This window comes from Leucopleurus acutus (assembly GCF_964270905.1).
Source record: "Leucopleurus acutus genome assembly, chromosome: 8".
In the NCBI taxonomy this organism is placed as follows: Eukaryota; Metazoa; Chordata; class Mammalia; order Artiodactyla; family Delphinidae; genus Leucopleurus; species Leucopleurus acutus.
The window spans coordinates 15,871,298-15,899,010 of record NC_139151.1 but is presented as its reverse complement, the minus strand read 5'-3'; the positions used below and the strand labels follow the sequence as shown (position 1 = coordinate 15,899,010).

Below are 27,713 nucleotides of genomic sequence, written 5' to 3'. Positions count from 1 at the left end.
CCCTGAGAGCTCCCATCCCAGTGGGGAAGTGCCCCAGCCTCCCGACTCCACTCACCGGCCCCGAGACTTACTTACTGTGCCATTTCCCAAAGGCCACTCGTCGTCGTTTTCCCCATGCAGGCGAATGAAAGGTAAGCCTCCTGAAGTCCTAGGCTGGCAAAGTTAGGTGAGTTTTTCCTGCTCCAGTGGTGTGAACAGCCTTCGTAGTCTTGGATCTGTAGCAACAAAATTGCTGGAAGAACCAACTGAGAATCAGGCCGTGTTTCATAGACTCGCAAAAGAAAACCGACTTAAAGACAACATACAAAGGAACCCAGCCTCTGTGTCCCAGTGTCCGAGCCGCTCTGAGGACGGGAAGGAGGGAGGCGCTGAGAGGAGCCTGCGGATGACTCGTGCAGCCCACTCAGGTCTCACAGTGGAGGGAGCGGCCCAGAGAGATCACGGGAGAGGCCAAAGGTGCAGTCTGCATGGCGGGGGCGGGACCAGATCTGAGCAGTCCTGACTCCTAGCCTGGGGCTTAAGGAAAGAGTATTTTTAAAAGCGTGTTTATTTTGAATAGGCTCTGAGTTCACATGGCTCAGTATTCGAATGGTACAAGAGTCAGCCCATCCGTGGGCCGTTTCCTCGAAGGTAACAAATACACCAGTTCTTTCTGGAGATTTTATGTAAATAAAAGAAAGAATGGAGACTGTTCTGACTCTTCCCTTTTACTGGTGGGGTAAGGGTCATTCCTCCCGTGGGGATCAGACAGTTGCCCAAAGCTCTTCTGTAAGACATTCATTGCCTCTTAAGGGAGCAATGCTGAGCATGATAATAGCCCCCCCCCCACCCCCGTAACACACATTAAAAACTTCCACACAGAATGGCAGTATGGGGGAGGGGAAATAACCCTGGCCTTAGGACACCTGGGTTTACTTCTCGCTCTGACATCTACAAGCGCTGCGACCTGAGCAAGTCCTTTCTGGGCCCATGTCTTCCCTGGTCAAAAGCTCGAAGCCCAAATCCACAGTCCAGGGACAAAGCAGGGTAGCTGCCTCAGATTCGGTGACTGAGGGGCCTGCCTTGGGCGGAGAGCTGCCCTCATCCGGAGAGGGACTGAATACGTCCAGTGGCCTAATATAGGCCTCAGGTGGGGAGGGGTGCTGGCAGGGGTTGCCCATACCTCCAGCAGCTTCTTTGGAGAAGTGATGGTTAAAAAAAAATGGATCAGGTACCATCACCAGTGCTGATGAATTGGAATGTTTCCTCATTCCTCCTTGAAACTTCTGCATCTCCAACCTAGGCCCCCGGCCTCCCTGCTTAGCTTTGCCATCTCCAGCAGGTATGTAGACAGAGGGCCCAGTGATGGGCAGTGTAACACCATTTGCCATCATGGAGGAGAGGGGCATCTACTCTTGGGGGGGGGGTCCCACTCAGGTTTAAAGGCAGTGGGGGTGTGAATCAAAGGTTCCCACTTTATCCTCCCTGTGCCTTGATTTTCACACCTGTAAAATGGGGTTAATAGCGGTATCTAGCCCAACGTAATAACAAAAATACCAAACAACCCAATTGAAAAATAGGCAGAAGACCTAAATAGGCATTTCTCTAAAGAAGACATACAGAGATGCTCATCATCACTAATTACTAGAGAAATGCAAATCAAAACTACAATGAGGTACCACCTCACACCAGTCAGAATGGCCATCATTAAAAAGTCTACAAACAATAAATGCTGGAGACGGTGTGGAGAAAAGGAAACACTCCTACACTGTTGGTGGGAATGTAAATGGGTGCAGCCACTATGGAAAACAGCATGGAGGTTCCTCAAAACACTAAAACTAGAGTTACCATATAATCCAGCAATCCCACTCCTGGGCATATATATGGACAAAACTATAATTCAAAAAGATACACGCACCCCTATTTTCATAGCAGCACTATTTACAGTAGCCAAGACATAGAAGCAACATGTCCATCAACAGATGAATGGATAAAGAAGATGTGGTATATATATACAATGGAATACTACTCAGCCATAAAAAAGAATGAAATAATGCCATTTGTAGCAACATGGATGGACCTAGAGATGATCATACTAAGCGAACTATGAAACAGAAACAGACGCACAGGTAAAGAGAACAGACTTGTGGTGGCCAAGGGGGAGACAGGGTGGGGGAGGGATGGAGTAGGAGTTTGGGATTAGCGGATGCAAACTAGTATATATAGGATGGATAAACAGCAAGGTCCTACTGTATAGCACAGGGAACTATATTCAGTATCCTGTGATAAACCATAATGGAAAAGAATATGAAAAAATATATGTATAACTGAATCACTTTGCTGTACAGCAGAAATTAACACAACATTGTAAATCAACTATACTTCAATAAAATTAAAAAAAAATTAAAGACGATTTAAAAATAGCAGTATCTAGCCCATAAAATGGTTCTGAGGATTAAAGAAGTTAATCCATATAAAGTTCTCAGTGTTCAACACGCAGTAAGGGGAATGATGTCACCAAGACGGTGACGTAGGGTGTTCCTGACTTTGCCCCCCACCACAAGAGCAACTAAAACCGATTCATGGACAAGACACCATTGAGAGAATCCTAGAACCCGGGAGCAAGGATGAAGCACCTTCTGTACCACAGAGACCCAGGCAGACCACACTGGGGGGTGGGGGTGGGAAGAGGGTGAGAGGAGCGGCTACACACTGACCACATTGCCCCTCCCCCAGGTCAGCACAGCCCGCCCCACACCGAGAGGTCTCCCTTGGGCCTATGGTTCCTCCAGAGGGAAAAGAGAGTCCAGGGGTGACATCCAGCACCCCCAGAATTGTGGGTCACTTCATGGGAGCCCTGGTTTCACCCCCTTGGATTGCAGGGGACTCTGTGGGGCTCAACCACTGGGAATCTGATGGTGATGGAGAAGGGGATAGGCCTCCAGCACTGGGTCTTGGCAGACCAAATTCCCACTTGCAGAGCCCACGTAGTAGTCCCAACCTGTGTCTTTGCTCATTTGCAGAACAAGTCGATGGTGCAGTGTGACCAGGGAACTTGGTGCGGTGCAGGTCTGCACGACTCAGCTCCTCAGATGAGGAGTTCTGCAGTCCCTGGAGCCTGGTCGTCTCACTTCCAGGTAGAAGAGCTGAGTTGTAGCCCCACCAGCTGTGGTGTGCCTCCCAGCCCCTCCCAACCAGAAGGTCTCCTTGGGAAAATCTGGGAGTTGTCGGAAGCGGCCTCCCAGTCCTGCCCAGGCAGGAGAACAGACGTAGCCCTCCCGGCTGCCAGTTTGGCTCTTGGCCCATCTAACAGGAAGCATTGCTGAGAACACCTGGAAGCTGCTACGTAATCCTGCAACGCTTGAGTCCAGAGGCAGGGGGCAAAGCTGATCACCCCCAGAGCAAAGCCAGTAGCCCTGTTGGACCAGGGAACTTGGGGCACAGGTCAGCTTGAGTCAAGACCACAAAGAGCCTTAGTGGCCTTGGAGCTGTTCTCCCAGCTCCTGGGCAGAGAAACTAATTCATAGCCCCACTTATTGCTGAATACAGCCTTTAGCCCACCTGACCAGGGAACCCTCCCAGAGCACATGAGAAGCTGCATAGCCCATCCAACAGCCCCTAGCCCAGTGGCACTAGGACAGAGAGCACAGCCTGTGCCTTTCCCTGTCTACAGAGCAAAACTGGTGGCCTCACCTGACCAGGATATTCTGTGCACAATCTTGCCTGATTTGGGTCCTCAAGCAATGAGCCATGCAGGCCCTGGGTCCATTCTGCTGCCCAAGAAGGGCAAGAAAGCTAGTTCATAGCCCCACCAACTGCTGAGAATAGCATCCAGTCCCAACTGTGTAGGAAGCCTGACCAGAGAACTCAGGCAACGACAGAGCCCATCCTACAGCCTCACTTGGGTAGGGAACCATGTCAGCAGTCTTATCCAGCTGTTCTTAGCCAGTGGCATCCCGCCCCCCCAACTTCAGAGCTTAAACAGTTGCCTCACACAATAATAGATCCTAGTAGCAGGCCCCACCAGCAGATACATCCAGAAATCCAAACTGAGCTGAGAAGTGAACTGTCTCTGCCAAAGCAAACCTGCAAATTCTGGAGGAAGAAACCACTTACTCAAATGGGAAGATATCAACATAAGGAATCAATAACCAAGAAAAATCAGATAAATATGATACCACCAAGGGAAACTAATACAGTTCTAAAAACTGACCCTAGAGAAATGGAGATCTATGTTCTGTCAGACAAAGAATTCAGAATACTGCTTTTAAGGAAGTTTAGTGAGCTACCAGAACACACAGATGACTAAATGGAATTAGGAAAACAATGCATGAACCCAACAAGTTCAGCAACGAAATAGAAACCATCCAAGAAAAAAAAGAAAAGAAAAAAGAAATCCTAGAGCTGAAAAATACAATTGAAGAATTCAATAGGGAGTAGAAAAGCAGACTCAGTCATGCAAAAGAAAGAGTCAGCAACCTGGAAGATAGGAAGTTTGTAACTGTCCAGTCAGAGGAGCAAAAAAAAAAGAGTGAAGAAAGCCTATAGAGGGCTTCCCTGGTGGCGCAGTGGTTGAGAGTCCGCCTGCCGAGGCAGGGGACACGGGTTCGTGCCCCAGTCCGGGAAGATCCTACATGCCGCGGAGCGGCTGGGCCCGTGAGCCATGGCTGCTGAGCCTGCGCATCCGGAGCCTGTGCTCCGCAACTGGAGAGGCCACAACGGTGAGAGGCCCGCGTACTGCAAAAAAAAAAGAAAGCCTGTAGAACTTATGGGACACAAGGTAAAGAAACAGCATTTACATTATGGGAATTTTGGAAGGATAAAAAGAGAAATGGATAGAAGGTATATTTAAAGCAATAATAGTTGAAAACTTTCCAAAGAAGGGGATAGAAGTAGACATCCAGATCCAAGAGAATCTCAAATAAGTTGAACCTGAACAGGGCTACACTGAGACACATTATAATTAAACTGTCAAAAGTCAAAGACAAAGAGAGAATTTTAAAAGCAGCGAGAGAAAAGAGAAGTTACATATAAGGGAACCCCCGCAAGACTGTTGGCAAATTTCTCAACAGACACGTTTCAGGCCAGAAGAGAATGGGATAAAATATTCAAAATATTGAAAGGAAAAAAAAAAACTGTCAACCAACAGTACTATACCCGGTGAAACTGTCCTTCAGAAATGAAGGAGGGATAAAGACTTTCCTGAACAAACAAAAACTGAGGGAATTCATCACCATTAGACCTGCCTTATAAGAAAAATTAAAAGGAATTTTTTGAGTGGAAATAAAAGGACTCTAATTAATATCATAAGAACTCAGAAGGCAGTGTAAAACTCAGTGGTAATAGTAAATAAATGGTCAAAGTTAGATTCAATAATGTGGTAATGGTGGTGTGTAATTCACTTACAACTCTAAAAGTTAGAAAACAAATGTAGTAAAAATAACCATAACAAAAATAATCTGTTACTAGTTATACAATGAAAAATATGTAAATTGTAACTTCAATACTCTAAAATATGAGAGGGAGGAGAAGTAAAAGTGTAAAGCTTGGGAATTCTATTGAAGTTAAGTTGTTACAATTTTAAGGTATTTTCTTTAAGCCTCATGGTAACCACAAGTGAAAAACCTATAGTAACTACACAGAACAACATAAAGAAGTCAAAGCTTTCTTTTACCACACGGTATCAAAACAGACAAAAAGACAACAGAATAAGAAACAAGGTGCAATGGATCTAGAAAACAATTAACAAAATGGCAGCAGTAAGTCCTTACTTATCAATAATTACTTTAAATGAAAACAGACTAAACTCTTCAATCAAAAGATGTAGAACGGTTGAATGGGTTTTTTTTAAAAAAAAGATCCAATGATATGCTGCCTACAAGAGAGTCATTTTAGCCTTAAAGACACATAGACAGTGAAGGGATGGAAAAATGTTTCAAGTAAATTGTAAGAACAACAACAACAAAGCAGGGGTAGCTATACTTATATCAGACAAACAGACTTTAAAAATGGTAAAAAAGAGATAAAGAAGATCATTATATAATGATCAAGGGACCAATATATTAAGAAGATAAAACAGTTGTAAATATTTTTGTGCCCAACGTCAGAGCACCTAAATACAAAAGCAAAAGCTAAGAGCTAAAAGGAGAAATAAACAGCAATACAATATTAGTCGGGGACTTTAATACCCCACTCTCAACAATGGATAGATCACCCAGACACAGAATCAGTAACAGTGGGTTTGAACAAGACTAAAGACCGAGTGAACCTAACAGACATATACAGATGTTCTGACAACAGCAGAATATACATTCTTCTCAAGTGCACATGGAACATTTTTTAGGATAGACTGTACATTAAGCTGTAAAACAAGTCTTAGAAAATTCAAAGAGACTGAAATCATACCAAGTATCTTCTCTGACAATAATGGTATGAAACTAGAAAGCAATAAGAAGAGGAAAAACGGAAAATTCTTAAATACATGGAAATTAAATAACACTTCTGAACAACAAATGGATTAAAGAAGAAATTAAAGGGGAAATAATAGAGTATCTTGAGATAAATGAAAATAGAAACACAACATACCAAAACTTATGGAACGCAGCAAAAACAGTTCTAAGGAGGAAATTCATAACAATAAAAGCCTACATTAAGAAGCAAGAAAGAGCCCGAATAAACAACCTAACTCTATGCCTTAAGGAGCTGGGGAAAAAAAACAAAGAAAGAAAAAAAATGAGCCCAAATTTAGCAGAAGGAAGGAAATAGTAAAGATTAGAGTAGGAATAAATGAAATAGAGGATAGGAAAATAATAGAAAAGATTAACCAAACTAAGAGTTGGTTCTTTAGAAAGATAAACAAAGTTAACAAACATTTAGCTTGAATAACCAGGGAATAAAGAAAGAGGACCCAAATGAAAATTATAAATGAAAAAGGAGACATTACAACTGATTCCCCACAAATACAAAGGATCCTAAGAGGCTACTATGAATAGCTATACACCAAAAAACTGGACAACCTAGAAGAAATGGAAGAATTCTTAGAAATATACAAACCAGCAAGATTGAATCAAGAAGAAATAAAAAGTCTGAATAGACCAATTACTAGTGATAAGATTGAATCAGTGATTAAAAAAAGACCTCCCAATGAAGAAAAGTCCAGGACCAGATGGCTTCACTGGTGAATTTTACTAAACACACTTAAAGAATTAACAATCCTTCTCGAACTCTTCCAGAAAAATTAAGAGTTGGGAACGCTCCCAAACTTATTTTACAAGGTCAATGTTACCCTGATATCAAAGCCAGAAAAGGATGCTACCAGAAACGAAAAGTACAGGCCAATAACCCTGATGAATATAGATGCAAAAAATTTCAGTAGAATGCTAGCAAACTGAATTCAGCAGCACATTAAAAGGATCATTCACCATGATCAAGTGGGATTTATTCGTGGGATGCAAGGATGATTCAACATATACAAATCAATAAATGTGATGTATCACATTAATAGAATGAAAGAAAAAAAACCATGTGATCTCCTCAATGGACACATAAAAAGCATTTGACAAAATTCAAAATTCATTCATGATAAAAACTCTAAACAAATTAGGTATAGTAGAAATGTACCTCAACATAATAAAGGCTATTTATGATAAGCTCAAAGCTAACTTAATACTCAATGGTCAAATGTTGGAAGCTTTTCCTCTAAAATCAAGAGTGCCCACCCTCATTACTCCTATTCAATGGAAGTGATCAGGCAAGAAAAGAAATAAAAGGTATCAGAATTATAAAGTAAGAAGTAATATTGTCTCTATTTGTAGGTGACATGATTTTATATACAGAAAATCATAAAAACTCCACCAAAAAACGGTTAGATCTAATCAATGACTTCAGTAAAGTTGCAGGATACAAAATTAGCATACAAAAAATCAGTAGTATTTCTATATGCTAACAACAAATGATCTGAAAATGAAATATAGAAAAGATCCATTTATACAATACCAACAAAACCAATAAAATACTTAGGGATAAACTAAGGAGGTGAAAGATCTCTATTCTGAAAACTACAAGACATTGATTAAAGAAGTTGAGGAAGACACAAATAAATGTTCATGAATTGGAAGACTACAGTTAAAATGTCAGTATTACACAAAGCCATCTATAGATTCAACACAATCACTATCAAGATTTCAATGACATTTTTACAGAAATAGAAAAACAACACTAATGTTTATATGGAACCACAAAAACCCTGAATAGCCAAAACAATCCTGAGAAAGAAGAATAAAGCTGGAGGCATGATACTCCCTGATTTCAAGCTGTATTACAAAGCTATAGTAATCAAAACAGTATGATACTGGCATAAAAATAGACAGGTCAGTGGAACAGAATTGAGAACCCAGAAATAAACCCAAGCATATACAGTCAACTAATATTTACTAAGAAAGCCAAGAATACTCATTGGAGAAAAGATAATCTCTTCGATAAATGGTGCTGGGAAAATTGGATATTCACATTTAAAAGAATGAAACTAGACCCGTATCTTACACCACTCACGAAAATTAACTCAAAATGGATTAAAGACTTAAATATAAGACCTGAAATCATGAAACTCCTAGAAGAAAACATAGGAAAAAACTCCTTGACATGGGCCTTGGCAATGATTTTTTGGATATGACACCTAAAGCACAGCTACAAAATAAAAAAATAAACAAGTGGGACTACACCAAACTAAAAATCTTCTGCACAGCAAAAGAAACAATAAAGTGAAAAGAACCTATGGAATGGGAAAACATATTTGTAAATCATATATCTGATAAGGGGTTAATATCTAAAATATTTAAAGAACTTATACACCTCAATAGCAAACCCCCCAATAATCCAATTAAAAATGAGCAAAATCCTGAAGAGCATTTTTTTTCCAAAGGAAAATATACAAATGACCAACAGGTACATGAAAAGATGGTCAACATTACTAGGCATTAGGGAAATGCAAATCAAACCCACAAAGAGATATCACCTCATGTCTGTTAGAACAGCCATCATCAAAAAGATGAGAGATAACAAATGCCAGCAAGAATGTGGAGAGAAAGGAACACTTGTGCATTGTTAGTGGGGTTGTAAATGGGTACAGCCACTACGGAAAACAGTAACCTCAAAAAATTAAAAATAGAACTACCGTATGATCCAGCAGTTCCACTTCTGGGAATATTTCTAAAGGAAATGAAAACATTAACTTGGAAAGATATCTCACCCCCACATTCAAAGCAGCATTATTTATAATAGAAAAGACATAGAAACACCTGAGTGTTGGATAAATGCATAAAGAAGTTGTGGTATATACATACAATGGAATACTATTCAGCCATAAAAGATTGAGGAAATCCTGCTATTTGTGACAACATGGATGGACCTTGAAGGCATTATGCTAAGTGAAATAAGTCAGACAGAGAAAGACAAACACTGTATGATCTCACTTATACGTGGAATCAAAAAAAACAAAACAAAACAAATCAAAACTGAAACAGAAAACTCTTTGGTTGTTGGACTGAGGTTCTTTGACCAGCACCAGTGCTCTGAGACGGAACCACATGTGTTTTTGTTTTCATAGGAGTTATACTTTCTTACAGGTAATTATAAAGATATGAGAGTATCCATGCTAAGTGGTGAGCAGAGTGCTTAACACAGTAGACTCTCAATAAAGAGGAATATCATATGATATTGCTTATATGTGGAATCTAAAAAAAATGATACAAATGAACTTATTTACAGAACAGAAACAGACTCACAGACTTAGAGAATGAACTTATGGTTACCTAGGAGGGAGGGTGGTAGGGAGGGATAATTAGGGAGTTTAGGATTGACATACACACACTGCTATATTTAAAATGGATAACCAACAAGGACCTACTGTATAGCACAGGGAACTCTGCTTAATATTCTGTAACAACCTAATGGGAAAAAGAATTTGAAAAAGAATAGATACATGTATATGTATAACTGAATCACTTTGTTGTACATCTGAAACTAACACAACATTGTTAATCAACTATACTCCAATGTAAAATAAAAAGTTAAAAAAACAGCAGTTATTAGTGTGTTACATTGTATTGTTTTCTTGTACTTTGGGACACTATGCTGAGAAAATCAAGATTTCATGAGGCTTCAGTCTTCACTGGTCTTCCACTCCCTGACCATTTCTTCCACTCTTTACCTGTCATCCATCTAGCTAACATATATTATGCTTTTATTAAGTCAGGCACTGTCCTGGGTATAACTGCGAAGGGATAGAGCCGTTCTCTGCCCTTCATGGTACCAAGACTTCGGGTGAAAGTCAGAGGGGTAGATCAAGCTTAGTATAAGGGGGACTTTCCTAGCAGAGCTGTCCAAAGGTGAACTGTGCTGGCTTGGGAAGTGATACATTCTCTATGAGGAGGTAAGCACGTGAAGGACAGACGATCCTTGCTAATTGAAGAAGGGATTCAAGATCTGGATGGAAGTCTGAACTAGGTAGCCTTGAAGGCCTGTTTGAATCCTGAGATTCACTGATTCTTAGAGACACTAAAACCAAACCTGGATCACCTCCAGGGTAACACACATCTGGCAGAGCTGTTGCCCCTTCTGCCCGAGAGCATTGCTGCCACTGCCCAGAAGATATGGGTTCTGGAAGGAAGAACAGAGCCCTGACTAGTCCTCCCACGCTCCTCTCCTACAAACACAGTTACCCTCCTCTCTGAGCTCATCAGTTGCCGTTCCCCAACACTTCGCCTGCGTAGATGTGGGTGAAGGGGAGATGGTATGTGGGGAGATGCCCTGAACCTGAGTTATGAAATGAGGGTTTCCATGGAGATCCAAGTTCCTCCTCATCTTCTGCATAAATTAAGATGCTGTTAGCTGTTGTAAAGATAAACTCCCAAATCTCAGTGGCTTAATACAAGTTTCTTTTTTTTTTCCTCATAGAAAGTCCAGTTGGCATTGGTAGGGGTAGAGGGGCCTCTGCTCTGCACAGATGTATAGGAACCCAGGCTGAGTGAAGCTCTGTCATCTTTAGTAAGTGGCTTCTGAGCTCACCTTTGGCATTGACATCCAGTTGGAGAAAGTGGAGGGTGGCTAATCCAGCTCTGAAAATAACATGTATCAATTCTACCACATTCCACTGGTCAGAACTTAGTCTTAGGACCCTCTCCAGAAGTCAGGGGACTAGGAACTGTAGTCACCAGCAGGGCAGCCACTTCCCAGCCATTAGGGAGCATGAGGCTTTGGCAGACAGCTAGCTGTCTCTGACATATTCTGTTCCTCCAGGCCTCCATTCAGGACTCTGCCAATTTGGACACACACCAGACAGTGAGCCCCTTGAGCTTAAGAACAGATCCACTGGCCCTTTGCATCCCCACTGCTTAGCTCAGTGGCAGGGCATAGGAAGGGTTTCAGTGTATGTGGTGAGTGAATAAATGCTTGGGTATCATCTTTCTTGTTACAAATACAGATGTCTGGCAGAAAAGAGTTGGGCAGTTCCTCAAAAGTTAAACATAGAATTACTATTTGACCCAGGAATTCTACTCCTAGTTGTGTACCCAAAAGAATTAAAAGCAGGGATTCAAACAATTACTTATACACCAATGTTCATAGCAGCAGGGTTCATAATAACAATATTCACAGATTGCAAAAGGAAAAACCCATGTCCATCAATAAGTGAATGGGACAAAAAGTATAATATATACACACAATGGAATATTATTTAGCCTTAAAAAAGAATGAAATTCTAATACATGCTTCAGCATGGGTGAACCATGAAAACATTATGCTGAGTGAAAAAACCTAGACAAAAAAGACAAATACTGTATGATTCCACGTATATGAGTTTCCTAGACTAGTCACATTAACAGAGACAGAATGTGGAATGGTGGTTACCAGAGGCTGGGAGGAGGGGAAAGGGAGCTAGCACTTAATGGGTATAGAGTTTTTCTTTGGGATGATGAAAAAGTTCTGGAAATGGATAGTGGTGATGTTGTACAACATCGTAAATGTACTTAATGCCACTGAACTGTACACTTAAAAATGGTTAAAATGATCAGTCACAAGAAGAAAACTGGAAAATTCACAAATATGCGGAGATTAAACAACATGCTACTGAGCAACAAATGGGTCAATGAAAAAATCAAATAAGAAATTAAAAAATGGCTTGAGACAAATGAAAATGGAAATATACCATACCAAAATTTGTGGGATGCAGCAAAAGCAGTTCTAAGAGGGAGGTTCATAGTTATAAATACCTACCTCAGGAAACAAGAAAAATCTCAAAACAACCTAAATTTATACCTTAAGGAACTAAATAATGAACAAATGAAGCCCAAAGTTAGTAGAAGGAAGGAAATAAAGATCAGAGTGGAAGTAAATAAAATAGAGACTAAAAAGACAATAGAAAAAAATCAATGAACTAAGAGCTTGTTGTCTGAAAAGTTAAAATTGATAAACCTTTGGCTAGACTCATTCAGAAAACAAGAGAGGGCTCAAATTGATACAATCAGAAATGAAGGAGGAGGGAATTCCCTGGGGGTCCAGTGTTAAGACTCCACACTTCCAGTGCAGGGACCTTTGGTTTGATCTCTGGTTAGGGAACTAGGGTCCCACAAGCCAGGTGGTGTGGAAAAAAAAAAAAATGCAAGAGGAGGCATTGCAACTGATACTACAGAAATAGAAAGGATCTTAAGAAACTACTATGAACAATTACATGCCAAATTGGACAACCTAGACAAAATGCATAAATTCCTAGAAACATACAAACTTCTAAGACTGAACCATGGAGAAACAGAAAATCTGAATAGACCAATTACTAGTAAGGAGATTGAATCAGCAATTAAAAAGCTTCCCACAAACCAAAGTCCAGGACCAGATGGTTCACTCATGAATTCTACTAAATATTCAAATAAGAATTAATACCAATCCTTCTCAAAATCTTCCAAAAAAATAGAAAAGGAGGGAACAAATCCAAACTCATTTTATGAGGCCAGCATTGCCAAAACCAGGCAAGGACACCACAAGAAAAGAAAATTACAGGCCAACATCCCTGATGAATATAGATGCAAAAATTCTCAACAAAATATTAGCAAAAATAATTCAATAATACATTAAAAGGATCATACATCACGATTAAGTTAGATTTATTCTCAGGATGCAAGGATGGTTCAACGTCTGCAAATCAGTCAACATTATACACCATTAACACAATGAAGTATAAAAATCATATGATCATCTCAATAGATGCAGAAAACGCATTTGACAAAAATTCAACATTCATTTATGATAAAAACTCTCAACCAAGTGGGAATACAGGGAATGTACCTCAACAGAGTAAAGGCCATATATGACAAACTCACAATTAACACCATACATAACAGTGAAAAGCTAAAAGCTTTTCCTCTAAGATCAGGAACAAGACAAGGATGTCCACTCTTACCACTTTTATTCAACATAGTATGGAAGTCCTAGTCAGAGCAGTTAGGCAAGAAAAAGAAATAAAAGTCATCTAAATTGGAAAGGAAGAAGTAAAACTGTCACTATTTGCAGATGACATGATATTGTATATAGAAAACCCTAAAGACTCTACCAAAAAAACTGTTAGAATAAACAAATTCAGTAAAGTTGCAGAGTATAAAAATCAATATACAAAATCTGTTATGTTTATGTACACTAATAACAAACTATCAGAAAGGGAAATTAGAAGACAACCTCATTTACAATTGTATCAAAAAGAATAAGATCCCTAGGAATAAATTTAACCAAGGAGGTGAAATACTGTACTTTGAAAACTATAAGACACTCATGAAAGAAATTGAAGAAGACACAAATAAGTGCAAAAATATTCTGTACTTATAGATTGGAAGAATTAATATTGTTAAAATGTCAATAATCCCCAAAGTGCTCTACAGATTCAATGCAATCCCTAACAAAATTCCAAAGTCATTTTTCATAGAAATAGAACAAACAACCCCCAAATTTGTGTGGAACCACAAAAGATGTCAAGTGGCCAAATCAATCTTGAGAAAGAACAGCAAAGCTAGAGACATCATCCTCCCTGGTTTCAAACTATATTACTAAGCTATAGTAATCAAAACAGTATGGTACTGGCATAATAATAGACACATAGATCAGTGGAATTGAATAGAGAGCCCAGAAATAAGCCCACACATATATGCTCAATTAATTTACAACAGAGGAGCCAAGACTATATGATGGGGAAATTACAGTCTCTATAATAAACTGGACAGCCACATGCAAAAGAATGAAACTTGACCACTATCTTACACCATACACAAAAATTAACTCAAAATGGGTTAAAGACTTGAATGGAAGACCTGAAATCATAAAATTTCTAGAAGAAAACATAGGCAGTAAGCTCCTTGATATCATTTTTGGTGATGATATTTTGGATCTGACTCCAAAAGCAAAGGCAATAAAGGCAAAACTAAATAGGTGGGATTCATCAAACTAAAAAGCTGCTGCACAGCAAAGAAAACCATTAACAGAATGAAAAGGCAATCTACTAAATGGGAGCTAATATTTGCAAATCATATGTCTGATAAGGGGTTAATATCCAAAATATATAGAGTACTCATATGACTTAATAGAAAAAACCAATCTGACTAAAAAATGGACAGAATATCTGAATAAATATTTTTCCAAACAAGACACACAGGTGGCCAAAGGTACATGAAAAGGTGCTCAACATCATTAATCATTAGGGAAATGCAAATCAAAACCACAATGAGAGCACCTCACCTCTGTTAGAATCGGTATTATCAAAAAGAAATAACAAGTGTTGGTTAGGATATGGAGAAAAGTATACCCTCGTACACTGTTGGTGGCATTGTAAATTGGTGTAGCCACTATGGAAAACTGTACAGAGGTTTCTCAAAAAATTAAAAATTGAACTATCACATGACCCAGGAATTACACTTCTGGGTATTTATCCAAAGAAAACAAAAACATTAATTCAAAAAGATGTCTATACCCTCATGCTCATTGCAGCATTATTTACAATAGCCAAGACATGGAAGCAACCTAAGTGTCCATCAATGAAGAATAAAGAAGATATGATATATACATACAATGGAATACTATTCAGCCATAAAAAGAATAAAATCTTGCCATTTGTGATGATATGAACGGAGCTTGAGGGCATTATGCTGAGTGAAATAAGTCAGACAGAGAAAGACAAATACTGTTGTATTTGAATCACTGTCAAGGGATTCTATGATCTCACTTATACATGGAATATTAAAACAACAACAACAAAACCCCCAAACTACAAGCTCATAGATACAGAGAACAGATTAGTGGTTGCCAGAGGCAGGGTTGGGGGTGGGGTGGGTGGTGGAGTGGGCTAAATGGATGAAGGGGTCAAAAGGTACAAACTTCAGTTATAAAATAAGTCATGGGGATGTAATGTATAGCATGGTAACTATGGCTAATAATACTGTATTGCATATATAAAAGTTGCTAGGGCTTCCCTGGTGGCACAGTGGTTGGGAGTCCGCCTGCCGATGCAGGGGATGCGGGTTCGTGCCCCGGTCTGGGAGGGTCCTGCGTGCCATGGAGCAGCTGGGCCCAGGGGCCGTGGCCGCTGGGCCTGCGTGTCTGGAGCCTATGCTCTGCAGTGGGAGGGGCCACAGCAGTGGGAGGCCCGCGTACCACACACACACACAAAAAGAAAAGTTGCTAAAAGAGTAGATCTTAAAAGTCACAAGGAAAAAATTTGGTAACTATGTATGGTGACAGATATTAACTAGACTTATTGTGGTGATCATTTCACAATGTATACAAATATCAAATCATGTACATACAATATTACATGTCAACTATACCTCAATAAAAAAGAAATATGTTCTTCATGAAAAAAAGTTAAACATAGAATTACCATTTGATCCAACAATTCCACTCCTAGTTATATACCTAAAAGAATTGAAAGTGGGGACCCAAACAGGTACTTATACACCAATGCTCATAGCAGCAGTATTCACAAACAAAAGGAAAGAACGCAAGTGTCCATCAATAAGTGAATGGGATAAAAAAAAATGTGATATATACACGCAATGGAATATTATTCACCCTTAAAAATGAATGAAATTCTGATACATATTATAACATGGATGAACCTTGAAAACATGCTGAGTGAAGCAAGCTAACTGAAAGGACAAATACTGTGTGACTGTGATTCCACTGACACGAGGCTTCTAGAGTAGTCCAATTAATAGAGACAGAAAGTAGAATGGTGGTTGCCAGGGGCTGGGGGAAAGGGAAATGGGGAATTAGTGTTTAATGGGTACAGAGTTTTTGTTTGGGAAGATGAAAAAGTTCTGGAAATGGATAATGGTGATGGTTGCACCACAAGGTGAATCTACTTAATGTTACTGAATTGCACACTTAAAAATGGTTAAAACATTAAGGAAACAACCTCATTTACCATTGCATCAAAAAATAAAATACCTAGGAATAAACCTACCTAAGGAGGCAAAAGATCTGTACTCTGAAAGCTATGAGACACTGGCGAAAGAAATCGAAGGTGACACAAACAGATGGGTAGATATACCATGTTCCTGGATTGGAAGAATCAATATTGTCAAAATGACTATACTACCCAAGGCAATCTACACATTCAATACAATTCCTGTCAAATTACCAATGGCATTTTTTACAGAACTAGAATAAAAAAATTTTAAATTTGTATGGAAACAGAAAAGACCCTGAATAGCTGAAGCAATCCTGAGAAAGAAAAATGGAGCTGGAGGAGTCAGACTCCCTGACTTCAGACTATACTACAAAGCTACAGTAATCAAGACAATATGGTACTGGCACAAAATCAGAAATATAGATCATTGGAACAGGATAGAAAGCCCAGAGATAAACCCACACACCTATGGTCAACTATTATGACAAAGGAGGCAAGAATATATGATGGAGAAAAGGCAGTCTCTTCAATAAGTGGTGCTGAGAAAACTGGACAGCTACATGTAAAAGAATGAAATTAAAGAACTAAATGTGAGATCGGATACTCTAAAACTCTTAGAGGAAAATATAGGCAGAACACTCTGACATAAATTTCAGCAATATCTTTTGGGATCCACCTCCTAAAGTAATGAAAAGATAAACAAAAATAAACACATGGGACCTAATTACACTTAAAAGCTTCTGCATAGCAAAGGAAATCATAAACAAAAAGACAAGACAACCCACAGAATGGGAGCAAATATTTGCAAATGAAGCAACTGACTAGGGATTGATTTCCAAAATAAACAAACAGCTCATGCAGCTCAATATCAAAAAAACAAACAACCCAATAAAAACATGGGCAGAAGACCTAATAGACATTTCTCCAAAGAAGACATACAGATGGCCAGAAAGCACATGAAAAGATGCTCAACATCACTAATTATTAGAGAAATGCAAATTAAAACTGCAGTGAGGTATGACCTCACACCAGTCAGAATGGCCATCATCAGAAAGTCCACATACAATAAATGCTGGAGAGGGTGTGGAGAAAAGGGAACCCTCTTGCACTGTTGGTGTGAATGTAAATTGATACAGCAACTGTGGAGAACAGTATGGTGGTTCCTTAAAAAATTTAAGAACTACCATATGACCCAGCAATCCCACTCCTGGGCATATATCCAGAGAAAACCATAAGCTGAAAGGATACATGCACTCCAATGTTCACTGCAGCACTGTGCACAATAAGCCAAGACATGGAAGCCACCTTAATGTCCACCTACAGGTGAATGGATAAAGAAGATGTGGTACATATATACAATGGAATATTACTCAGCCATAAACAAGAATGCAATAATGCCATTTGCAGCAACGTGGATGGACCTAGAGATTATCACACCAAGTGAAGTAAGTCAGGAAGAGAAAGACAAATACCATATGATATCACTTATATGTGGAATCTAAAAAATGATACAAGTGAACTTATTTACAAAACAGAAATAGACCCACAGACTTCAAAAACACACTAATGGTTACCAAACGGGAAAGGTGGGGGGAGGGATTAATCAGGAGTTTGAGATTAACATACACACATTACTATATATAAAATAGATAACCAACAAGGACGTACTGTACAGCACAGGGAACTCTACTCGATATTCTGTAATAATTTATGTGGTAAAAGTCTGAAAAAGAATGGATATATGTATATGTATAACTGAATCACTTTGCTGTACAGCAGAAACTAACACAACATTGTAAATCAATTATTCTCTAATATAAAAGTTAAAAAAATTTAAGAAATAGTTAAAACGGTAAATGTTATTTTGTGTATCTTTTACCACACATACAAAAAATACAAATGCCTGGGTTGCATGCCTGCAAATTGTGATTCAGTTGGGATTGGCGAGATCTGAGCTTCTTGTTTTTTAACGAGCTTCTCAGGTGAATCTGATGTGCAACTAAGATCCACTGGTCTAGCTCTGGTTTTTGGCAGAAGGGAGAGAGCAAGGGCATGGTCTCTCGGAAGCCTTTCTAGAGGAAGGCTTCTTGAACTCTAGGGTGCGTACGAATCCTCTAGGGATTTTGCTAAACTGCAGATTTTGATCCAGTGGTCCTGGGGTGAGGAACTCACATTTCTAACAAGCTCCTAGGTGATGCTGCTGCTGCTGGTCTGTGGACCATACTTTGAGTATCAAGACGCTAGAGACACGTGGTGGTCTTGTCTGGTGGAGATCTGGAAAGGAGATGACGGCTCCAGATACAGAGTTCAGTGATGATGAGCTGGGGGTGAGTGAGCAGGAGGTGAGCTAATCAGTGAACTAGCTTCTGGGTACTGTTCAAACAGGCAGGTTTGTGGTTTAGCTAAAGAACGCATCGAGGTTAGAAATCATCAGCCCACAAAATTGTGTGGATTTTGCATGAGTCTGTCTGAATTTCCAGAACTCGTGTTTCTTAGTAAGGGGCCCAGCTCAACTGAGCACAAGTGAAACTGGCTTGTACTTCACTGCTCTGTTGTCTCTTCAAGTCCTTTTCCTCCTACACGGGCTACCTCTGGTCCAAGGCCTTCTCCAACAGAGCCCCAGAGCTGAACACCTCCCCTGCTATTACTGTCCCTGCCAGAGTCAGCCCATCAGAGCTGCCCACTCCATCCAGCTCAGCATGTTGTAGAGGCTCCCCTCCCTGAATGGCTAACAGTTCCACACTGGCTGCTTTCCCGCCAGTGAGTCCAGCTGGGTCACTTGGTGCTGGCGGAGTGCATCATCCTCGGGGCAGAACTGAAACTCAGCCTCTGAATAGTGAAACATGGGGCAGGATGACCCAGTGGCTAAGGAATCAGACGCTCTTGGTTTGAACCTCATCTCCATCTCTTCCTGCTCCTCTAACCTTGGATAACTTACTCAGCTCTCTAGGGTTCCACCTTTCTCACCTGCCCAATGGAGATGGTGATGCCGACTTCCCAAACCTGCCGTGAGTTTACATCAGCCAATCGTCAATGAGAACTCGGGACTTGATCATTGTGCCTGCAGTTTGAGAAGTGACCTGCAGGTGGCGCATGCAGCCCTGGGGAGGTGGCCCGTCCTCCAGTGATGGAAGGAGTCTGGAGGGCTTTTTCCCACTAATACCGTTAGCAGGTTCTCCGGGTGCATCCGGGCTGAGAGGGAGTCTCCCCAAGGGCCTAGGAGTCACCCAGGAGCACATAACCTCTGCCTCCTCCCCTCTTTCATGGCAACAGCTCTCCCCCTGCAATGTAGTTACCCATGGGCGGGAGCTCCTGTGTCCGCACTCGCTGGGGCTCAGGAAATGTTTGTGGCATGAGCTGCTTATTGGAAAGTGCTTCTATCCAAGGTCATGCATGCCAGGGAGGGCTTCCCTGTGGCCCAGACTGACGGGTACAACTCACATCCTGCACACACCTTCCCTTCCTCCTTCCCTCCCTCCCCAGCCCTGGGGTCCCCTTCCCTTTTCCTTCTCTCTGTTTTGGGGAAAGGGTGGTGGGAACAGCAGGCTCACCTTCCTTCCAGATTCCGGGTCCACAACTCAGTCTCGACTTTGGGTGCTGAGCTCAGGAGCCCCCTTTGTACTTCTGAGGGACACTTCCTTTTCACCCAGGGGTCCTGGCCACCGTGGAGGGGCACCGTGAACTCCACGCCCCTGGGCTTTTGCATTCTCCTGGGTCTTTCCCTCTCCTCTGCCTATCCAAACCCTCACGTCCTTGGAGGCCCAGCTCACGTGCACTTTGACCCTCTTCTCAGAAACGCCTCCTTTGCGTACCTGCACGTGGGTGCGATTCCTTCCACCTGGAATCTAATTGCAGCTCCTCTGACACCAGGTGCCCGCTGCCTCATTCTCTCTGGCTGCAACCCATTCCCCTCCTCCATGAGCCCTTTCCACATTTCCGACCTCTGATGACCTCATTCCTTCTCCCTTTGGCCTTTTCTTGTCCTAACAGTCAGCCCAGAACTTCAGGCTCTGGCTGGACCCCCAGGGTAATAGCATCTCTCCCTCCCTTCCCAGTTTAGAGGCATCTCTTACACAACTTCCCACTAGCGGTTAGCGTAGCTTTGTTCCCCTGGCTACACTGCTTTCTCCCAAAGGAGAGAAGCCAGTAGACACAGACTTCCACCCCCATACCGGCTCTCCAGCGCTCTTGCCAAGGTTGCCTCATTTTACCGATAAGCAAACTGTGGCTCAGAGAGGTTTAGGAGCTCGCTCAAAGACACACAGCTGGTCCCCTGTAGGGCCCAGCACGGAAGTGCTCAAGGAGGCAGCTTGGCTAATGGAAAGCCTTTTTAAAAGTTTAACGTGCTGAGCTAAAACTGGGCTTCTCGAAGTCTCTCCCTGAGAGACAGACGGCCTGGTACAGGGGCCTCTCCTCCCTGCCTCCCCACTGGCCCTTGCCAAATGGGAAAAAAGCCACCATGTAGAAACATAACCTTTATTGCACACGGCGCTGGGTCTTTTTTCATAGAAAAAGGTATCAACACATAAGCATCTGCAAATTGAAGCAACTCCTGGTTTTCTTGGAACAGTAAAATCGCATGCACTGTCTCTGAGTTGGGATTTTGGTCTTTGTCAAAACCACCTAGATTGGAGGGAGGGTGAGTAGGAGGGAAAAATTGCTGAGCCTTTGTGCCTCTGTCTCAAAATAAGGTGAGAGAAATATATAGATATATAGCTTGTCGATGTGTTCCTCTCTCTATATATATGTATATATCTCTCCACACATATTTTGTGGGGTGGGGAATTTGACTTGCACTGTCAAATTCTTTGTGCCCTGGCTTCATGGAGAAGAAGAAAATAGTTTCATTTGTACAAAAGAGTTCTATGTACAAGCGTTCATGACTTGGGGGTTGTCTTTCCCTTGTTGGTCGGTTTTCATCTGTCAATTTAATATAAATAATGCAGGAAATCAGCCCAGCTGGTGTGTGACGGCTGGAGGTGCAGACAGGTCCAGGCGGAGGGCCACTCTTCTGGTTGTGTCCCTACACCAGGGTGTAGGATTTGGAGTAGGCCCCGGCTCCCTGCTTCTGAGACCTCCCTACCCCTGATGTGCTCATCTCGAGAAGTGAGTCCCTGGAGCCCCCCATTTTGGTGTGTGGGCCCCCGGCCCGCGGAGGCTCAGTGCTGGGGGCCGGAGGGGCGGCACTGGGGGCAGCCGGGGGCTCAGCAGGGGTGGGACCGGGTGCCGGGGGCGCCGTGCCAGCTGGGGGAGCTGGCATGGCCAGAGTCCTCTGAGGTAAGGTGGCTGTGGCGGCGGCCCCCGGGTGCGGGAGGCCCAAGGGCTTGCTGGCAGGGTCCAGGGTCAGGTGGCGAGCCTGGGGCTGGTAGGTTCGAGCCAGGTTCCTGATGGAGGCCTCGCGGGGTGGGACCACGGGGCAGGGCTCCCGCCCGTCTGCCTTTCGGAAGAAAGCCTCCGACTTGGCGTAGAGGGGCAGGTTACAGTAGTCACCTGGAATGGAGGAAGCAGGGCGTGTTAGCGCCAGAGGTCTCTTGGAACCAGCAGCCAGCTTGTTTCCCCACCCCTACCCCTCAGTCTTCTCCCTGACCTGGCATAGGAGTCCCTCCGCCAGACAGGCAGTAAAGAGTCGAGGAAAGATGAGTTACTTGGCCTCTCTGAGCCTCAGTTTTCTTATCTATGAAATGGGGATAATCATATTTCCCTACAGGAATACTGTGAGGAGGGAATGAGATAAAGTAAGGAAAGCGCTTACTTAGTACAGTGGCTGGCGCACGGCGATGCTCAGTAAATTGATACCCATTGTTAATTGATCACTATAGCCGATCAGCTTCAGCTGGTGAAGAGCTCATTTCTAAACAGGCATGTCCTAAGAGCTCTGGCTGTTAGAAAGCATTTTTTTTTTTGGCCATGTCGCGTGGCTTGCGGGATCTTAGTTCCCCGACCAGGGATCGAACCCAGGTCCACGGCAGTGAAAGCGCCAAGTCTCAACCACTGGACCGCCAAGGAACTCCCTAGAAAGCTTTTCTTTACTCCGAGGAGGAGAGGAATGTCACTCCCTGTCACTTCCCCACGTTCAGCCCGATTCTGTCCTCTGAGGACCCCCAGAACAAGGCTTTCCCCTCTTTCTCACCGTGGTCTTTCAGACATCTGAAGTCAGCTACGTTTCCCCGTCCCTCTCCTTCGTCTCCTCTTCTCCAGGCAGAATGTTCCTAATTTCTTAAAGTGCCTCCACGGGACAAGCTTCTAGGACCCTCACATGCTAATCCCTCTGCCCTGCGAGCACCCTCGCCTGTGCACGTGCCTCTCTCCCGTCCACTGTGCCAGGCACTTTCCTTAGGTCATCTCGTTTAGTCCCCACGGCCCCCTGCATAGGTTAATACCTGCCTGCATTTTGCAAGTGAGGAAACTGAGGTTCAGAGAGATTAAGTAATTTGCCCAAATTCACACAGCTACACAGGGAGGGGAAGTCATTCAGGGCTGCTCGTCTCCTAAGTCTTTGTAATTTCTGTTACCCCAGGCTCTTCTCTAGATGACCCTGAGCCCCTAGGTCAGCATGGCCACTTAGCAAGGCCAGTGCTGAGCAGACCAGATTGCCTACTTTGACAGCCTGGGCCTTGCACCCCGTGGCCCTAATGTCTGCTGGGGGGCTTCCCTGCCCCCCTCCCCCTGGTTATCCTAGACCTGCCCTGCTGACCCCAAAGGACATATGCTCTGGCCAGGCCCCTGGAGTCAGATGGTTCCCAGTCGGGCTAGGTCATTGCCCACCATGAGGTTTGGCCACCACGGGCTGAACTGCCAGGATTGCTCCTTTGGGTTTAGATTAAGTTCAAACAGTATTGAGACCAATGGCCACTGGGCAGCTGACCCCATAAGCAGTCTCTTTCCATCCTGGCATAGCTTCAGATTAAGGGAATGATCACTACTTAATGAGAACCTACTATGTGCCAGGCACGTATATCATTTCTAATGATCCTTACAACAACGCAAAGTATATGCTATCAGTTGCATTTTACAAATGAGAAAATTAAGGCCAGAGAGGTTAAAGGACTTGCCCAAGGTCACAGCAGTATTAAGAGGTTAAGCCAGGATGTGCGCCCTGATCTGCTTGCTCCCAAGTCCTTGTTCTTTGCACTACCCCCTGCCTGCCAAGGAGCCGTGCTGGGCTGGCAGGACCCAGGTGCAGTTAGGGCTAGGTCTAGCCAGGGCTCGTGGGGTTTGGGGGCAGGGGACACAGCAAGGGAGGTGGTCTTTGCGCTCACTCTTGTTGGCCCGGTGAGGGATGGGCACAGCCACATTTTTGCCCCGGTCGGCATCCTGGGGCTTGGGTGGGGAGGCGGTGAAGCGGCAGATGCCAGGCTCTGAGGGTGTGCTCATGGATGTCATGCTGTCAGCGTTCTCGTTGGTGCCTGTGGTCATCTGGTCAGAGGAGCTGTCGGAGATGAAGCATTCGGTGATCTCAAACTTGGCGTGCTGCAGTTGCTCCTCCAGCTTGGCATGCTCGTAGGCCCGGGCCAGCTCTTCGTAGGTGGAAGAGGCGCTCTCGGTGGACACCATGCTGTTCCGTCCTTTGTCTGGGGAGATGGAAGGCACAGAGTTGAGGGGAAATGAGTGGCACCCCCCATATTCATTGCAGCATTATTTACAATAGCCAAGACATGGAAGCACCTGTATGTCCATCGGTGGATGAGTAAATAAAGAATATGTGATATATATATATACACACACACACACACATACACACACACACACACACACACACACACACACACACACACACACAAAATGAGATATTACTCAGCCGTAAAAAAGGAAATCTTGCCATTTGGGAAGATATGGATGGACCTTGAGGGCATCATGCTAAGTGAAACAAATCAGACAGAGAAAGACAAACACTGTATGATCTCACTTATATGTGGAATCTAAAAAACCCCCAACAACAACAAACAAAACCCCCAAGCTCACTGATACAGAGAATAGATTGGTGGTGGCCAAAGGTGGGGGGTGGGAGTTGGGCAAAATGGGTGAAGGTGGTCAAAAGGTACAAACTTCCGGTTATAAATAAGTCATGGGGGTGTAATGTACAGCATGATAACTATAGTTAATAAGACTGTATTGAATATTTGGAAGTTGCTAAGAGAGTAGTTCTTTAAAGTTCTCATTATAAGAAAAAATATTGTAACTATACATGGTGATGGATGTTAACTAGACTTACTGTGGTGATCATTTTGCAATATATTACAAATATCAGATCATTATGATGTACACCTGAAACTAAAGGTTATACGTCAGTTATATCTCGATAAAAAATAAAGTGGGTTTATGGGGAAAGGGTGTAAATGAGATCAGACTGAGCAGTTCCCCTACCCATAAGCCCAGCAGCCGTCTGAAAGCCTGACTACGGAGTGGAGCAGGCTCACACGATCCTGCTCTCTGCCTGTGAAGGTAGTGGTGGTGGCAGAAGTGGGATATTTGATGTGCTGCCTAATGAAGGGCAGAACATCTTTCATTCTTGAAAATAAGCATCATCCTCTGAGCAACACTTAGCCTTTTGTTCAACAAACATCATGTGTACCATTTTCTCTGTTATCTTTTGGGAGAACAAAATGAAATCCTTGACCAAGCAGAGCTCTGCTAGGTCAAGTGTTTTTGTCATAGCCACACAGTGAGTCAGTGACCAGCTGGAAATGAAACTGACCTGTGCCTTGGACTCCAACAGCTGGTAGGTAGGAGTTGGGAAAACCAAAGGTGGAGATGGATAATGGGGGAGCTGGAGGACAGTGAGCAGAATGAAGGCAGGTCCTTGGGCTTACCTGTGTCCTGGGAGAGGCTGGCACTGTAGCTGTCACTCTCGGTGACAGTGACACCATGCTGGGAGCCCACAGTGCGCCAGTCGGAGGTGAGGGTGCGGGCGGGTGTGGAGGCCTGGCACTTGGTCAGAGTCCACTGGCTTGAGTACCGGTTCCGGGTGCTGTGGGCTGACTTTACATTCTTCCTGGACACTGGATCTGCACAGAGGAAGCAAGAGCTAGTACCCTCCAGCTGCAGGCATTCAGGCTTGGGCAGCTGGCATTTACCAGAAAGGGCAGCAGGAGCAAGGGAGGAGGCAGAAGCAGCCACAGAAGCTCCCCTGGGAAAGCTGAGTGAGCTGCCTTTCCTGACCACAGAGCTATCTGTGGAGAAGGAGAGCGGCAGTGTCGGGCACTGGGCGGCGTCCTAGTCCTCCCCGGCCACCCTGTCTTTTCCTTCAGCCTGGGAAGAATGTCACCTCATCTCCTGCTGCCTCATGACTGTCGATTCATTCCCTACAGTTCCTGGATGTATTCTATGCTTACGTCCAGAGTCACAGTGGAAGATGCAGAAGGCCCTTGGGGAGAAAGAACAACTAACCCTCTCAAAACTTCTAGGTAAGGAAACTGAGGCCCAGAGAGATAAGGTTAGTGACATGCCCAAGGCCATAGCTAGTGAGTCTATAATCAAGGTCTCTAGACTCTAATTCCAGTGCCCTTTCCCTTCTTCCACAGTGCTCCTCCCTCCTTTTTTTTTTAAAAAATGTCACCTTTGTCTTATGCTGTGCCCACGAAACCCCGTGTGGGAGGAGGGCTGTCTCCCCAGGGATAATGCATACTGGTGCCTGGCCGGATGTCAGACATGTCGATGAGGGGTCCTGTGCTCTGGATGAGGGCTGGGTGGTGCAAGGAGACACCGGTGCAGAAACTCTGAGGGTTGACAGCTTGGCTGAACTCAGCATCGGTCACAGGGATGGTGGCCTTGTCATCTCCTGGGGGAAGAAGTGCAATCAGCAGCAGTCCTTCCCTTTGGGCACCATCTTTGCTCCCCAAATTTCTCTCTGTCTTTATCCAACAATGAAACCAAGAAAAGTCAGGTCAAGTCTTCCCATCAACGGAGGAGGAAACCTAGTCCTTGAGAGAAGCTGCAGCGAGTTCCTAGGTTGTTGAGTTGTTGACGGGGCTGCTTCTGGAACCCTGGGCACTGTGTGAGGACGGGTGGTTGCCCTTCGTGGGATGTGGCCAGGGGAAGCACACTCAGCAGGACAGAGAGCTCATGGTACCTGTCACTCACCCAGCTGCTTGATGCCCTCCTTGTCCTCGATGAGTAGCTGGACCCTGGGGATGTCAATGTGTAGCCGTGGGCCCTGGGGTGGCCCCTTCACGGGGGTGTCAAAGCTTCGGTTGTTCTTGCTGTGGAGAGAAGGGTTGGAGGAGGGTGACTCAGCAGTCATAACGGGTTGGGGGAGGGGTTTTGCAGGAGAGTGGGGTCTTAGAAACCTGTACCCTGAAGGGAGGAAGGGGGAGGGGAGGAGAGAGGAAGCAGCTATTTGACACCCACCTTATTAACATTTCTGCCAAACTCTTTGCATCTGCAAAACAGTAGAGAGAGGGGACTGAGTGAGAATGGAGTCTGAGAAGGACGAGAATTGGAAGAGGCATGGGGAACAAGGTGGGAGAACTTCCTAAAATGCGGCCAGGGCTTGTCTCCTGGGAAGAAATATAAGGAGTTCTGAGACAGTCCAAAACATAAGGTCTCACTGCTCCCAGTTCAGGATTTGGCTCAGTTCTGCTTTCCTTTCCTCAGATTTTTATCTAATAGGGAGATCCTCCCCAAAGCAAAGGGTATGTAAAGTGCTCCATCAGCTTCCTGAATCAACTCTAATCAAACAAAACATCATAGCAGTCTGGAAATGGGCATCAGTGGTAGGTCTATCCTCATTATCTGTTGGGGAGAGGAGAGAGTGGGGAATGAAGTAGAGGGGGTCAATGGGTATCTCCAGATGACATCAACCAAGAAGTTTCATTTCCTTCTCTAGGACATCTGTCCCAAAAAAGTCCATGGATGGATTTGAGGGTCACTGCTTTGTCTCAGAGGAGCCTTGAATAGGTTCAGGACTGTCAGGTTAGGAATTGATAAGAGAGGAGAAGCAAAGGACCCAGGTAATCCACTAGACCTCTGATAACTGAGAATGATCTGTTAGATCAAATCTAGCTTCATGAACGAATTCAACCATCTATCTACCCACTCATCCATCCATTCATTATTGATCTATCCACCTGTCAATCCATCCCACCCATACATCAGGCATTCATTCAACTACCCATCCAGCCAGCCAGCCAGCCAGCCATCTACTGATCCAACCATTCCTCCATTCAACCATCAACCCATCCAACCATCTAATCATCTGTACAACCATCTGTTCAACCATTCATCTAATTATCCATTCATCTATTCAACCATTCATCCAATCATCCATTTATACAACCATCTATCCATCTTATCA

The 27,713-nt window shown here is 43.5% G+C and overlaps 1 protein-coding gene across 1 annotated transcript in view; it reads right to left on the bottom strand.

Annotated features, from left to right (window-relative positions):
- Positions 1-21,443: 21,443 nt before the first annotated feature.
- Positions 21,444-27,713, bottom strand: part of DSCAML1 (DS cell adhesion molecule like 1) — a gene marked incomplete at both ends in the record, with an annotated part of 342,523 nt that continues 336,253 nt past the window's right edge. The window contains 6 exons of the mRNA XM_082845529.1: positions 21,444-21,910; positions 23,680-23,991; positions 25,231-25,425; positions 26,046-26,198; positions 26,501-26,619; positions 26,768-26,798. Of these exons, the coding sequence (XP_082701655.1) occupies positions 21,444-21,910; positions 23,680-23,991; positions 25,231-25,425; positions 26,046-26,198; positions 26,501-26,619; positions 26,768-26,798 (1,277 nt within the window). The remainder of the gene's footprint in view (positions 21,911-23,679; positions 23,992-25,230; positions 25,426-26,045; positions 26,199-26,500; positions 26,620-26,767; positions 26,799-27,713) is intronic.